This window comes from Xyrauchen texanus, chromosome 38, assembly GCF_025860055.1.
Source record: "Xyrauchen texanus isolate HMW12.3.18 chromosome 38, RBS_HiC_50CHRs, whole genome shotgun sequence".
Classification (NCBI taxonomy): Eukaryota; Metazoa; Chordata; class Actinopteri; order Cypriniformes; family Catostomidae; genus Xyrauchen; species Xyrauchen texanus.
In genome coordinates this window covers 32052994-32066909 of record NC_068313.1, presented here as the reverse complement: position 1 = coordinate 32066909, position 13916 = coordinate 32052994, and the positions used below count along the sequence as shown (strand labels likewise).

The window sequence follows — 13916 nt, the reverse complement described above, 5'->3', positions numbered from 1 at the left end:
GGTGTGTGGTGAAATGCCGCGGAGAATAGCATGAAGCCTCCACATGCGCTACGTCTCCACGGTAATGTGCTAAACAAGCCATGTGATAAGATGCGCGGATTGACGGTCTCAGACGAGGAGGCAACTGAGGTTCGTCCTCCACCACCCTGATTGAGGTGAGTCACTACGCCACTACAAGGACTTAGAGCGCATTGGGAATTGGGCATTCCAAATTTGGGAGAAATTTGTTTTCAATTGGTACATTCCGTGTGTTTATTTTAGCATGTTTGTCTGTACAGTAATGTAGTTCACTAGTTATTTAGTTTTTTATTGGCCAACTACTAGTTGTTCAACTAGTAGTTGGCCTACTATAAGCCAAACTTTCAGTTATTCAGTTATTTGCCTTCCCCTGTGCTCTGAAAACACAGCAGTCACCTAACACCTTCCACTCACAATTGCAGCCTGGTCTCATGAAATTTACGTGAACATGACTACATTTGTGCAATTCAAAATGAACGTGCTGAATATCACGTTTGGCTGCAGGTTTACAGTGAAATGTCCAGCTGGGGGCGCCAAAAGCAAGTAAAATAGTGTCGTATTCAGACGCGGTTTTGAGGTGAATTTTGGATATAAATTTTTTTTACATACCTCCCTAACCTAAAACCTTTGCCTGAACCTAATCAATAGTGTTTAAAAATATAAATGAGACGTTTAAAACTGTCATCCTTACCTCATCAATGCCTAAATGTAACCATTAGTGTTTTAAAATGCAGAAGTGAAATGAAAAACCAAATATTCTGAAGCAAACACATCATTCTGTGTCACTTCTATGACTCTGTATTGACATGTATCAGCTTGAGTTCATGGGTGGACCACGGTCCTCCGACTCTAAGTCCAACACCCTATGAGGTGAGTTACCGCACAAGCTCATTTATTTGGGAAAAGTGTATATATTATATGCGAGTCTGTAATACTCGTAATACATTCAAATGTATTGTTTTAAAAAGATGTGTTTGAGTAAAAGTGTGTGGATATCATAAAATAGCAGGTTCTGAGTAACAGAGAGACAAATAAGTATTTATAAAGTCATAATCAGCCATTAAAGTCATGATTTGACTGAAAGTGAATAAAGCACACAGTTGTAGCACCTCTAGAGTTTATTTCACCTGGAAACTGATGGGAAATGTTCCTGGAGACATACCGAACAATTTTGGCAAAAATGTATATAGAGTCACGTTTTCACTATGAGATCAGGTTGCACAATTGCGTCATTAACTTACAGTATAAAAGGCCGTCTTAGCAGGGCTGCCATCAGTCGTCACAACCAGCCAAATTTTAGCTGTAAATTTACACTGACCTTCGCGGTTCCCTGTACATGCTGAATTGAGGTATGTGGCTTTTTGTGGCTGTTAATGTTTTTATGTTACTTGGCTGTGTCTGGCAAACTTGAAGTTTACTATTCCTACATTTTTCCAGTTTTTACTCTTTTCATGCAGTGTTCGCTCAAAATTCTGAGAGGGCACACGTTTACCTCTTCTTTTTGTCTGTTGCTGTATCTATAGATAAAGGTGTTTCAGTAGAGTGAATTAAAGCCCCTGAAGGTGTCATGAGCAGTAGACACTATCACCTGATTGCCTCTGAAAGATTTTCTGCTCAAGTGAAGTTCTACTCACAATTCATTTGATGATTCCATTTTAGATCCCAGGGGTCTCCTATCTAATCAAAGAGGACATCCAATTACATTTTTGTAATAGTGATACCTTGTCTTTTCCTATAGCACCCATGAGACTAGTCGATAAGCACTTATCCCTGTAGATTTGACATAAGAAGGAAATTCTTAAATATACTGTGTGTGTGCGTGTGTGTGTGTATATATATATATATATATATATATATATATATATGCATTGGATAATGGATTTATCTGCTCTTCTGGAAAAATCCCAGTGACCGATCTTCCTATAGAACTGATGGGCGAACGGGGTAGAATGTGTTAATTTGTTACAGTCTTTGTTTATTGCATTAAATAGACAATAGCAAATGAGGCCACGTCTGTTTCTTCAGCTTCTCATTGGATGCTGCCAAATTGCTCATGCTGAGCTACTATGCTAAATCGATCACATAATAAATGATTCATGGAAGATGAATAGGCGGCATATTGGTCAGGCCTGGAACTGATGGAAACTTATCATGTCACTTTATTTGCCTTACCCAGTGCAATGTTTTTCTTTTCACTCAACAGTATCTTCTATTCTTCCCTCATTCCTTCCTTTCTTCTGTCCTATCTTCCTTCATCACGTCCTTTGTCTTTTCTTTCCTTCCTTCCTTCCTGCACCCTTCATTCCTTCTTTCTTTCTATCTTTCTTTCCTTCCATCTTTCCTTCCTCTGCCCATTCTTTCTTCTCTTCCTCCCTCCTTCCTTCCTTTTTTCTGTCCTACCTTCCTTCATTCCATCTTTCTTTCTATCTTTCCTTCCTTCCTCTGCCCATTCTTTCTTCTCTTCCTCCCTCCTTCCTTCCTATCTTCTGTCCTACCTTCCTTCGTTCCTTCTTTCCTTCCTTCCTCTGCCCATTCTTTCTTCTCTTCCTTCCTCCTTCCTTCCTTTCTTCTGTCCTACCTTCCTTCATTACTTCCTTTGTCTTTTCTTTCCTTCCTTCCTGCACCCTTCCTTCCTTCTTTCTTTCTTTACTTCCTTCCTCTGCCCATTCTTTCTTCTCTTCCTCCCTCCTTCCTTCTGTCCTACCTTCCTTCATTCCTTCTTTCTTTCTTTACTTCTGTCTTTCCTTCCTTCCTCTGCCCATTCTTTCTTCTCTTCCTTCCTCCTTTCTTCCGTCCTACCATCCTTCATTACTTCCATTGTCTTGTCTTTTCTTTCCTTCCTTCCTGCACCCTTCCTTCTTTCTTTCTATTTTTCTTTCCTTCTGTCTTTCCTTCCTCCCTCATTCCTTCCTTTCTTCTGTCCTACATTCCTTCATTACTTCCGTTGTCTTTTCTTTCCTTCCTTCCTTCCTGCACCCTTCATTCCTTCTTTCTTTCTAGCTTTCTTTCCTTCCATCTTTCCTTCGTCTGCCCATTCTTTCTTCTCTTCCTCCCTCCTTACTTCCTATCTTCTGTCCTACCTTCCTTCATTCCTTCTTTCTTTCCATCTTTCCGTCCTTCCTCTGCCCAATCTTTCTTCTCTTCCTTCCTCCTTCCTTTCTTTCTTCTGTCCTACCTTCCTTCATTACTTCCTTTGTCTTTTCTTTCCTTCCTTCCTGCACCCTTCCTTCCTTCTTTCTTTCTTTACTTCCTTCCTCTGCCCATTCTTTCTTCTCTTCCTCCCTCCTTCCTTCCTTCCTTCCTTTCTTCTATCCTACCTTCCTTCATTCCTTCTTTCTTTCTTTCTTTCCTTCCATTTTTCCTTCCTTCCTCTGTCCATTCTTTCTTCTCTTCCTCCCTCCTTCCTTCCTTTCTTCTGTCCTATTTTCCTTCATTCGTTCTTTCTTTCTTTACTTCTGTCTTTCCTTCCTTCCTCTGCCCATTCTTTCTTCTCTTCCTTCCTCCTTCCTTCTTTTCTTCTGTCCTACCATCCATCATTACTTCCTTTGTCTTTTCTTTCCTTCCTTCCTGCACCCTTCATTCCTTCTTTCTTTCTATCTTTCTTTCCTTCCATCTTTCCTTCCTCTGCCCAATGTTTCTTCTCTTCCTTCCTTTCTTCTGCCCTACCTTCCTTAATTACTTCCTTTGTCTTTTCTTTCCTTCATTCCTGCACCCTTCCTTCTTTCTTTCTTTCCTTCCTTCCTTCCTCTGCCCATTCTTTCTTCTCTTCTCTTCTCTTCCTCCCTCCTTCCTTCCATTCTTCCCAATTTCTTTTCTTTATTTCTTTCCCTCCATTATTATACACATGCAGACATTTGTGTTTATATGGGCATTTTGGTTTTAAATTATATTTTTACCATACTCAAACTAAGTGACAGCATTCACCAGCCAATGTAAATATAAAAGGAAATGCATGTTTTAACATATCCTAAGTGTAATTTGATGTGCAGGCTTTCAGGCCACTCTTTCTCTGATGTTGCGTTGGAGGGTGTGTGGGCCTGTAAAACACGCCTGATTTATGAAGGAGGATTGGGATTAATATTGCTCACTCGGCTTGTTTACGGCGATCCTCACAGACGGGCTGCGAGGTTGTATTTCACTGTCGCATGTGTGTCTGGGAGCGTGGCAGGGAAAAATGGAGCCAAATCAAATCTATCTCGTCTTCTTACTGTCGGTCGAGAGGGATTCAGTGCAGGATGTCAGGGATGGGATGAGGCCCCTGGCCCCTCTCCTGGTGATTTTCAGGGCAGAAATATGCCCGCTCAAGCGATATCTCTCAATCTAATCATCTTGCACGGGGGAAGATGAATGCAAGGACAGCGCTGCCGTTACCACAGTCAACATCATCATCACCCGCACTTACAAATGATCCCCGAGAGGGCTGGCTGAAAGAATATGTATGTGTGATGTTAAAGTGTGTATGCGTGTAGTAGTTTACAAGAGAAACCAGCATCTATTTTTCCCTGGCTCTATCACTTTATTTAAATTGGGATAATATAATAAAATAGTAAACAAATAACTCAAACAAATAAAAGTTATTTGTACAGGGAGAGTTTAAAGAACACATACAATAACATTCACAACACATTTAACTTCTGAAATATGATGTATTTTTTAAGCGAATCGTAATATTCAACAAGAAAAAGATTTAGGGTGGGGCTTCATTTTATCTACTGGCTTAGATTGGATCATTACATTTTAGAATATGTTATTATTGGCTATTATTTTTTGTCCCGACCACACACCCTGGAAGAAATGCCGCTTCAGAGGCAGAGAAAGTAATACAATTTTTATTACATATTATGAAACAAGCATGTTTTTTCTTCATAATATCGAGCAATGATAAATCAGGCAAAATAACAGAAAAATAATAACCTAAAGAGTGAATCTGTGGAGTCAAACAACAGAAAAAACACAAATGTAATGTTTAGGGAAAATGTATTGATATTTCAGACAGATACAAGAAAAAAGCAACAGTAAAGGGGGAGGTTGCCAAGTCCTCGATATTAAACCCTATAAGAAGTGAATGTATCCTGAGGTGGAGTCATCAAATTGAATTGCCCTCCCCCCCCCTGAAGGCCTGTTTTGGCATTCAACTGCCACATCAGGGGTGCTTAGTCTGTCAGGACCCCTGCCTCCTCAACCTGCCACCTTCCATTCGGGCTGCACTGCGTCTTATTAAAACCTGTGGCTTAGAAAGCGACTGGCTGCTACACTGCCATTACAGGCATATTGACCCAGGCTTCAAAAACCTCACACTGCTGCCAGAGTCAGAGGGAGACAAGCCACCTCAGGGCAAATATACCTCCACTCAGAGGGGAGGAGAGAAATGAGACAAAGAAAGCTGGTCTGTCTTGATACACATCTACACTTGAATCTTTGGAACCAATTATTTGTGCCAGAAACCATATAAGCAGTTACTTATGTTAAAAATGAATGGGAGACATCAGGACGCTCAATATGTCTGCCTTACAATTAAAGTTTGTTCCTGTAGCTCAACTGGTTGAGTATGGCACTAGCAATGCTAATGTAATAGGTTTGAATCAATGTTTATTTTGAATGGACTGAACTTTGCTTTGGATAAATGCTACTATCTACACCACATACTTATACCTCAGTTTGTAAAAACAAGTAATTTGATGAAATAATAATAATGAATATATATATTATTATTATTATTATTTTACGTGCACAGATTAATCATGAACATTAAGAAAGTAAATGTGGTAAAGTTAGATGTTATGTTTACTTTAAAGGGCACTTGCTTTGTGCCTGTCTGTTTGAGTTTATTTGAATGCTCTGGTTTGCTTTGGTTTTGTTCTGTTTTCATGACCATGAATACAAATTGCCCCTCTAACACTGATAAAAGCAAACACAGAGAGAGTGGGGCGAAGAAAAAAAGTAAAAAAGAGAGAAAATAATTCCTGAGCAATCCTTGAACGCTTCATCCATCTTTCCACTCATTCTCCATTCTTCTATTGTTACATTCCCAACCTTCCACAACCAACAGCTCTTTCTTTCTGAGAAATAACAGCCATTTTTACAGTGGCAGTGTGAAAAGTCATTTTAGCAGCACAAATGAAGTAATAGGGGAAAATACAACTGGGAGGTTGGAACACAAGCTCTTTTCGGCGTCTGTTGCCAATGGCAACGAGCATTGGAGAGGTGATTGCACAGTAAAGTGGTCGTAATGGGCCGCAGCACTCACCCATGACAGGTTAGCGTATTAATGGCGCCTTTACGCCCCACACACACACACCCGTAGGAGACACATCACCTGTTAAATTAAACCTACTATGTGTTGGGTCGTACACAGACAATTGTCAGATCTGGAGGAGTGTATCACACAACACAGGAGTTGGGTTTTATCCAGACAATAGTAGCCGATTTTCATTCATGTGTGTGACAAGTCAAGTCACACTTTTCACAACACACATCGTTTCAAAGCAGCTTTACAGGAAATCATGCTTTAACAAAAAAGATGAAACTGTTATATGATTGTAAATTGTGTATACAAATTAAATTATTAAATAATAATTGTATTATAACCCCAGTGAGCAAGCTGAAGGCGACTGTGGCAAGGAACACAAAACTCCATAAGATGTTGGTTCATGGAGAAAAGTAACCTTGGGAGAAACCAGACTCACTGTGTGGGCCAGTTCCCCTCTGGCTGACATCATGAATATAATGACAATATTAGTTATCTGTGTACAGTGCAAGTCATTTCAACATGTTTAAATTAAGTAAGCATTATGGTCCAGTGTTAAAAAAACTAAAATGATGATAAAATAATATATAAGTAAGTGAATAAAGTAAGTTTAATGACTAATGTCTTGAAGCCCATCCTAGATTAACTGCAGAAGTTCACATAGATGCAATTGTCCTTTGTTAGTTGGCAGATGAAGGCTTTTAAATGATAGTCTATGTATTCCATTATAAGAGTGTAGTCCATCAATAGACAAAGTTGATGCAGGCATACATCAATGAGGTGCGTCCCAGTTCAACCGGCAGGCCATTTAGGTGGGGTCTATCCTAAATCCAAGGTTCTGGCAGTGGCATATAAAGTATCAGATGTCTTACAGTTGGAGCTGGCATCAGTTCATCCTCTGAAGTCAAAAGACTGAAGTGATGTCTGGACACGTAGCAGTGGAGTCCAACACCAAGCAGGAATGGAGCTGGATCCAACTGGTTCTGGTAACCTCAGGATATGAGGTTATCCTGAGCTTGGAAACAAACAGAATAATATTAGTTTAGATGCCATTCAATTTTATGCAGATTTATAGATCATGATGGATGTTTCTGGTTCCCGCAGATCTAACTAAAGCAGTCTAACTGTGAGTTGATGGATAAATCAGGTGTATGCCTGGCTAAATAGATGAGTCTTTAGTCTAGACTTAAACTCAGTGAGTGTGTCTGCATCCCGAACAATGTTAGGGAGACTATTCCATAGTTTAGGAGCCAAATATGAAAGGATCTACCTCCTTTTGTGGATTTTGATATTGGAATTATTAACAAGCCAGAATTTTGTGATCGTAATGAACGTGATGGAATATAGCATGTCAGATGGTCACTTAAGTACTGCGGAGCTAGACCATTCAAAGCTTTGTATGCAGTTAACTGAATTTTATAATGAATACAGAATTTAACAGGTAGCCAATGTAATGATGATAAAATGGGGCTAATATGATCATATTTCTTTGTTCTCGTAAGCACTCTAGCTGCTGCATTTTGAACCAATTGGAGTTTATTTATTGATCTTGCTGGACATCCTCCCAGTAATGCACTACAATAATCTAGTCTTGAGGTCATGAACGGCATCAACAACAGAGAGCCTGTGTCGTAACTTAGCAATATTTCTGAGGTGGAAGAATGCTGTTCTACAAACATTGTACATTTGAATGGTATCAAATATAACACTTAAGTTCTTTGCTGTAGAAGATAACATAGCAGTACATCCATCGAGAGTCAAATTATATTTTAGCAGCTTATTTTTAGAGGTTTTTTGTCAAATAATTAGTATCTTTGTTTCTGGCCATCTAGTCTTTGATTTCATTGATACACTCTGCTAATTTGGAGAATTGTGAATTTTTTGGAGGTTAAGAAGAAATATAAAGTTGGGTATCATCTGCAAAACAGTGGAAACATATTCCATGATTCCTGATAATATCTCCCAGGTGAAGCATGTATAAGGAGAAAAGCAGTGGCCCTAAAACTGATCCCTGTGACACTCCATACTTAACTTTTGTTTGATTTGACAATTCCTTATTTACACATACAAAGTAGTAGCGGTCTGATAAATAGGACCTAAACCACCCTAATGCATTGTGTGTGTGTGTGTGTGTGTGTGTGTGTGTGTGTGAGTGTGTATTTATCACTTTGTGGGGACCAAATGTCCCCATAAGGATAGTAAAACCCGAAATTTTTGACCTTGTGGGGACATTTTGTCGGTCCCCATGAGGAAAACAGCTTATAAATCATACTAAATTATGTTTTTTGAAAATTTAAAAATGCAGAAGGTTTTCTGTGAGGGTTAGGTTTAGGGGTAGGGTTAGGTTTAGGGGATAGAATATAAAGTTTGTACAGTATAAAAACCATTACGTCTATGGAAAGTCCCCATAAAACATGGAAACACAACATGTGTGTGTGTGTGTGTGTGTGTGTGTGTGTGTGTGTGTGTGTGTGTGTGTGTGTATGTGTGTGTGTGTGTGCACAGAAGGGTATTAGGTTTGTGTTTATTCCAATGCAGATAGATATGACAAAGAATGTATCAAAATAATTGTATTTATCTATTTTTGTCTTGTTTTTCTTTTGTCTTGAAAAAAACATCTAAACGTTCTTTAAACAAGATAAATTTACTTGAGAAGTAAAATTGTGTAAGATAATATGAGAATATAAGAGAATATGTGTTGAATTAAATTAATTTTTCTTACACTGTTGGGAAAAGTTGGATCATAAACCTCCCTAAACTTTGTAAGATTCATGCTTGAAACAAGAAGAGGAAAAGAAAATCCATAAGACTGATCCATAAGGATGATGCACGCTTGTGTTTGTACTCCTCGCACACACACACACACACACACACACACACACACACACACACACACACACACACAGCCATCTGTTTGCATTTATGGCTTTATTTGGACTCCCTACAGACCACTGTCATGTGTTTTATTCATTACTTCTCAATCCTGTCTGAAAATCTTACATTGTGACATATCGAGACCAGACATTCATTATATGCTTTCATTGAGTTATATCTTTTACATTGCAGATGCACTTTTAGGGAAAGTTTTGTTCTGATGTATTTTACCATTTTGGTTATAATGCGATCAAGTTCCTGTTGTTTTCACACCTCAAAGAGCCCAATCAATTCTATATTCATATTTCTTTGGGCAGGGTCCAAAATACTAATTTTGCTACACCTACCAATGGCAAGTGAAATAAATTAATTAATTAATTAACATTTTCATTACTGGCAGTGGAACCATATTTTGCATTATTTTTATTTTCAATTTAAGAAATGTTCCACATACATTTATGTGTGTCACCACAGGCGTCCTAGAGGGGGTGGGGTACTTTAGACATACAAGATAAACGTCGGTTCATTTTCCAATAAAGTGATACTTAGAAGTGGCAACAGATTTTTCTGTGGTATTCAAATTAAAGACGAGATGTTGTAGATGATATCAGGTCTGTTCCAAAACCCAGTGAGCTGCCTTGCTGTCTCCTGCTTTCATAGGCAGCTGTCTTCCATGGCAGCATCCTAACTTAAATGAAGCCTCATAAGAGACCGATTTGGATTACTTTACATACTGTATGTAGCTACTCCGCGCGTCATTCAAATACCACTCTTTACACACCGCATGCTGTAGACTCGTCTCGCTACTGATTTCATCAATACAGGTGACGTGAGAGGAAAGACACAATACTCTGAGCATAAATCCGCATAGCACACACACATTTTGGGGAAAAAAAGTTTTCAGCATTGAATGGAATTTAATTTAGAAAATTCCTTTGCTTCATCCGACATCTTGGATTTATTTATTTTTGCACCAAGCTCATCACAGTACATTATGAGATCGTCTGCATGGTGAAGGGATACATAAAGAGAAGTCTCACATGCATCCTGTATTTTCCCACAGTCGTCCCGGTCTACTCAATGCCAGCGATTCAGGGTACCCGTGGCTTGCAGACTCCTGGCCGACCACCAGTCTGCCCGTGAACAGCAGTTCTGGAGGACCCAATGACCTCAACTTCAGCCATGGAGGTGAATCTACCACAAGACACATTACTGCATTGTCTAGGAATGGACTTAGATTTAGGACTTTAGGACTGAATTGCCAAAATTGATTTTAGATGTGGTTATAAATGTAATCTAATCTTGAAATTAACTTTCAGGGAAGCAGGGAAGGGTCTCAGAATCAGTCAAGTCAAGAGTGACTTCATCCACACTTATTTTTATGTGTTGCAGAAAATGATAGTGAAAGAATGCTTGAAGCTGAAATTTGAATACAAATTAGATTAAGCAAGAGATTTTATTAAGAGACCAGTCAAAAGCTCCCATCATACACTACAAGTTTGGACACACTTACTCATTCTTTACTATAGCAAGTTATCAAAACTATTTTGGACACACTTATTCTTTATTTTGACAAGTTATCGGAAAAATCGATCCAACTTTTTATGTTCTTCAATGTAAATAAATACATATACAGTATATATATACGTAGTTTTGTTTGTTTGTCTGTTAAACTCATTTCATGAATTTCTGCATATTTTCCGCATAATTTCTGTGTATTAAGCTGTGATAAATAAACTATTTTTACATTGACGACAATTACATCACGTGTCATGAGAAGCATAAATTCAGTCAAGCGTGTCCAAACTTTTGACCGGAAGGGTATTTCTGGAGAATGATTCATTCAGATTGCTTTGGTGATGTACACCTGTATGTGGATTGCCTCTTCCGTATTTGGACACACATTTATTCATCATGCACTGGCGACAGAACTATATCACCAACCGCATCCTGCTGTCACACAGAGGATGGGACGATAGCAGAGAAGAAAAGCGAGAGAGAGAGAGAGAAAGAGAGAGAGAGAGAGCGTTGGGGGTGTGAGGAAAAGATGGTAGCCGAGCAGTGAGTCGTGAAGGACAGGCAATGCTTGAGTGGTGTAGATGCAGCCACTGTATATCATTTCCCCCTGAGTACACACACACACACACACACACATGCAGAGTTATAGATTCATTCCTCCTCCAAAAGTACAAAGAAAAGAGAGTAGTACCAGTCTTGGGGAGGAGAAAGGGAAAAAAGTTAAGACTTGTTTAAGTCCAGTGTGAATAAACAGCAAAAAAGTTAAAAAGAATGTGCAAAAACATGTTTGGACCACAACTATTGACACAGTCCGATACCAAATTGTCATCATTCTTTAAAAAGATGACTGAATTATTTGGTATCCAAACAGCTAATAATTTGACCTAGCTTAAGTATAGTAAAAATAACAACAACAAAAAATGATCAGCACAAATTAAAATGTATTAGCACACAGAGGATGCTGGAAAATGTTTTATTGTTAATTTTATTATTATTTATTACTATTTTTATTATTTACCTCTACAATTTAAATGCATTGCCAATAAAATAATATAATGATTTACTTTTATTACTCTAAATATTTATCACAGGATAAGTCGTGCTGCAAAACTATCGTAATTTCCTTGACTGGTCATTTGCCCCCACTACCAAAGAATTTGTAGCAAACATTATAATATCTTCTCATGTTTTATAGATCGGACCAGCATCTGCCACGATCATGACTACTTGTCAATGGCAACCTGCTTAAGTTCGAATGATCAAGATTTCGTAATACCAAATCAGACATCAGCACTCCTCGTTGACGAAAACGATACATTCGCACATGTTCGAATGGGTTAAAATGTGACATTGCGTATTATTTTCTTTTATAACAAAAACGAGAAAACTGTCGCATGGTACAACGCTTTACAGTAAAATATTTCAGACTTGTCTGGAGGAGTTTGTAAAAACGCATTATTTTGTTTCATTTTTAAATCTTTGTTGAAGTCAACGTTAAACCCTATTCACATCCAAATTTTTGAAGTAATATTAGTTATTTCTAAGTAAAAAAGTTGTACATTCTACAAGAAAAATTGTAGGCCGGTGCTTGATTTTCTCCATCGGGAATTTAATTGTGAAAAGTGGGTGTTTCATACTTACAAGAAATGTTGCAAGAAGCAAGGTGATTGGATAAGAGTGAATAAAGAAGTAAGAGGGATTTGTGACATCAGATGAAAATGGAGCGTTGTTTTGATTTCAAAATTTTATGTGGATAAAGAATGTGAAGAGGGTCAATTTGGATTTGATATTGACTTTAAAGCTGGTCATGCATGTCATTTGTGCTAAAAATACTTCCAGGCCTTGGTGCCCAATGTTAAACCACAATCATCCTAGGCTTTAAGCATGTGAATTTACATCGGACACCACAATGGACAGGGTGTGATGTCATGCACAAGGTCTTGTAATTTTTAATAAATACACAGTACATCACAAAGAACAAATTCTATTCTATTCAAAATGTTATAATATACCATCATGTCACTTTCCTGCAACGACAAATAAATGCAACTTTAAAATATGTATTCTTTGTATTGAGGTCAATGTGTGACATTTTAATTTTCTTTTGGTCACGTCTTCTCGTCATATGAATTTGCATTTCCAGTCTTCCGCGTTCGGATGCAAATTAATGGAAGTAAATGGAACACAAAGTATAAAGTGGTCCATGCCAACTTCTTCTTCAACAATTTATTAATCTCAAATCAATCTCTTTGTATGCCACTCAGATGTGATGCCCAGTGCCCAGGCAGATAAGACGGGCACCATGCTTTCCGATGGAGCCATTTACAGCAGCATCGATTTCACCACCAAAGGGGGCTTCGGCAGCCCAAGCCCCGCCTCCCAGGCGACACCCTATGCCACCACCCAGATCCTCCATTCCAGCAGCATTCACGAACTTGCCGTCGATCTACCCGAAGCCCAATGGAAGACCTCCCTGCAGGCCAAACAGGAGATGGCCAGCTTGGGTTATTCGCTGCCAGACAAGAACTCCTGCAACAACAGTGAGTCAGGATGAAGGGCCAGGGGTTCGTGTGTGTGTGTGTGTGTGTGTGTGTGTCGCGCTTCTAAAAAGCCATCAGCAGTACAAAATCTCCTGTCTTTTGAAACAAAGCCAATTTCTCTATTTCTGCAGATTGCCTGGGGTGTGTATCAATGTTAATTTGACCGACATCGAACTAATGTTGCATTTTTTTGACATACAAGAACTGTAAGAATGTGTATTATTCAGCCCTTAACAAAATCCATGACTCTTAAATGTGTTTCAGACCAATTATTCAAATTGTCTTCAGGCTAAATGAATGTAACGTCATTATACGAGATTTAATCTTTTTGAAAAGCTTTTAAATAAATGTACTTGGCTACTTTAATCGAAAAAGTACTACTATCCATATTAATGGACTTATTCTCCATAGTTTAACAGAATGATAAATTGAAGACTTTCTATAACACAATTAAAACCCATTTCCACTTTCATTTGGACTTGAATAAACCTCAACCTCTGAAATGACTGTAAATCACATGAATAAATGTTTCCATGATCTGTTTAACTTTGCAACAAATAGAATTAATTCCAGGAAAATTAGCACTAATGTGCATTGTTAACCTCTGAACGTGACACTTTGCCAAGACACTTGACATAATGAGATATTTTAAAGTGATTAAGAGCTAAATCAAGTAATGAGTCTGCATTGTTCACACGATTCCAACAAGGAAGAAGTGA

At 38.4% G+C, this 13916-nt stretch overlaps 1 protein-coding gene across 2 annotated transcripts in view; it reads left to right on the top strand.

The window, feature by feature from the left end:
• The window catches only part of LOC127631839 (roundabout homolog 2-like), a 555763-nt gene that overhangs the window by 514358 nt on the left and 27489 nt on the right, over positions 1 to 13916 (top strand). For both annotated transcript variants that reach the window (XM_052110211.1, XM_052110210.1), the window contains exons 23-24: positions 10203 to 10327; positions 12922 to 13197. In XM_052110211.1, the coding sequence (XP_051966171.1) occupies positions 10203 to 10327; positions 12922 to 13197 (401 nt within the window). The remainder of the gene's footprint in view (positions 1 to 10202; positions 10328 to 12921; positions 13198 to 13916) is intronic.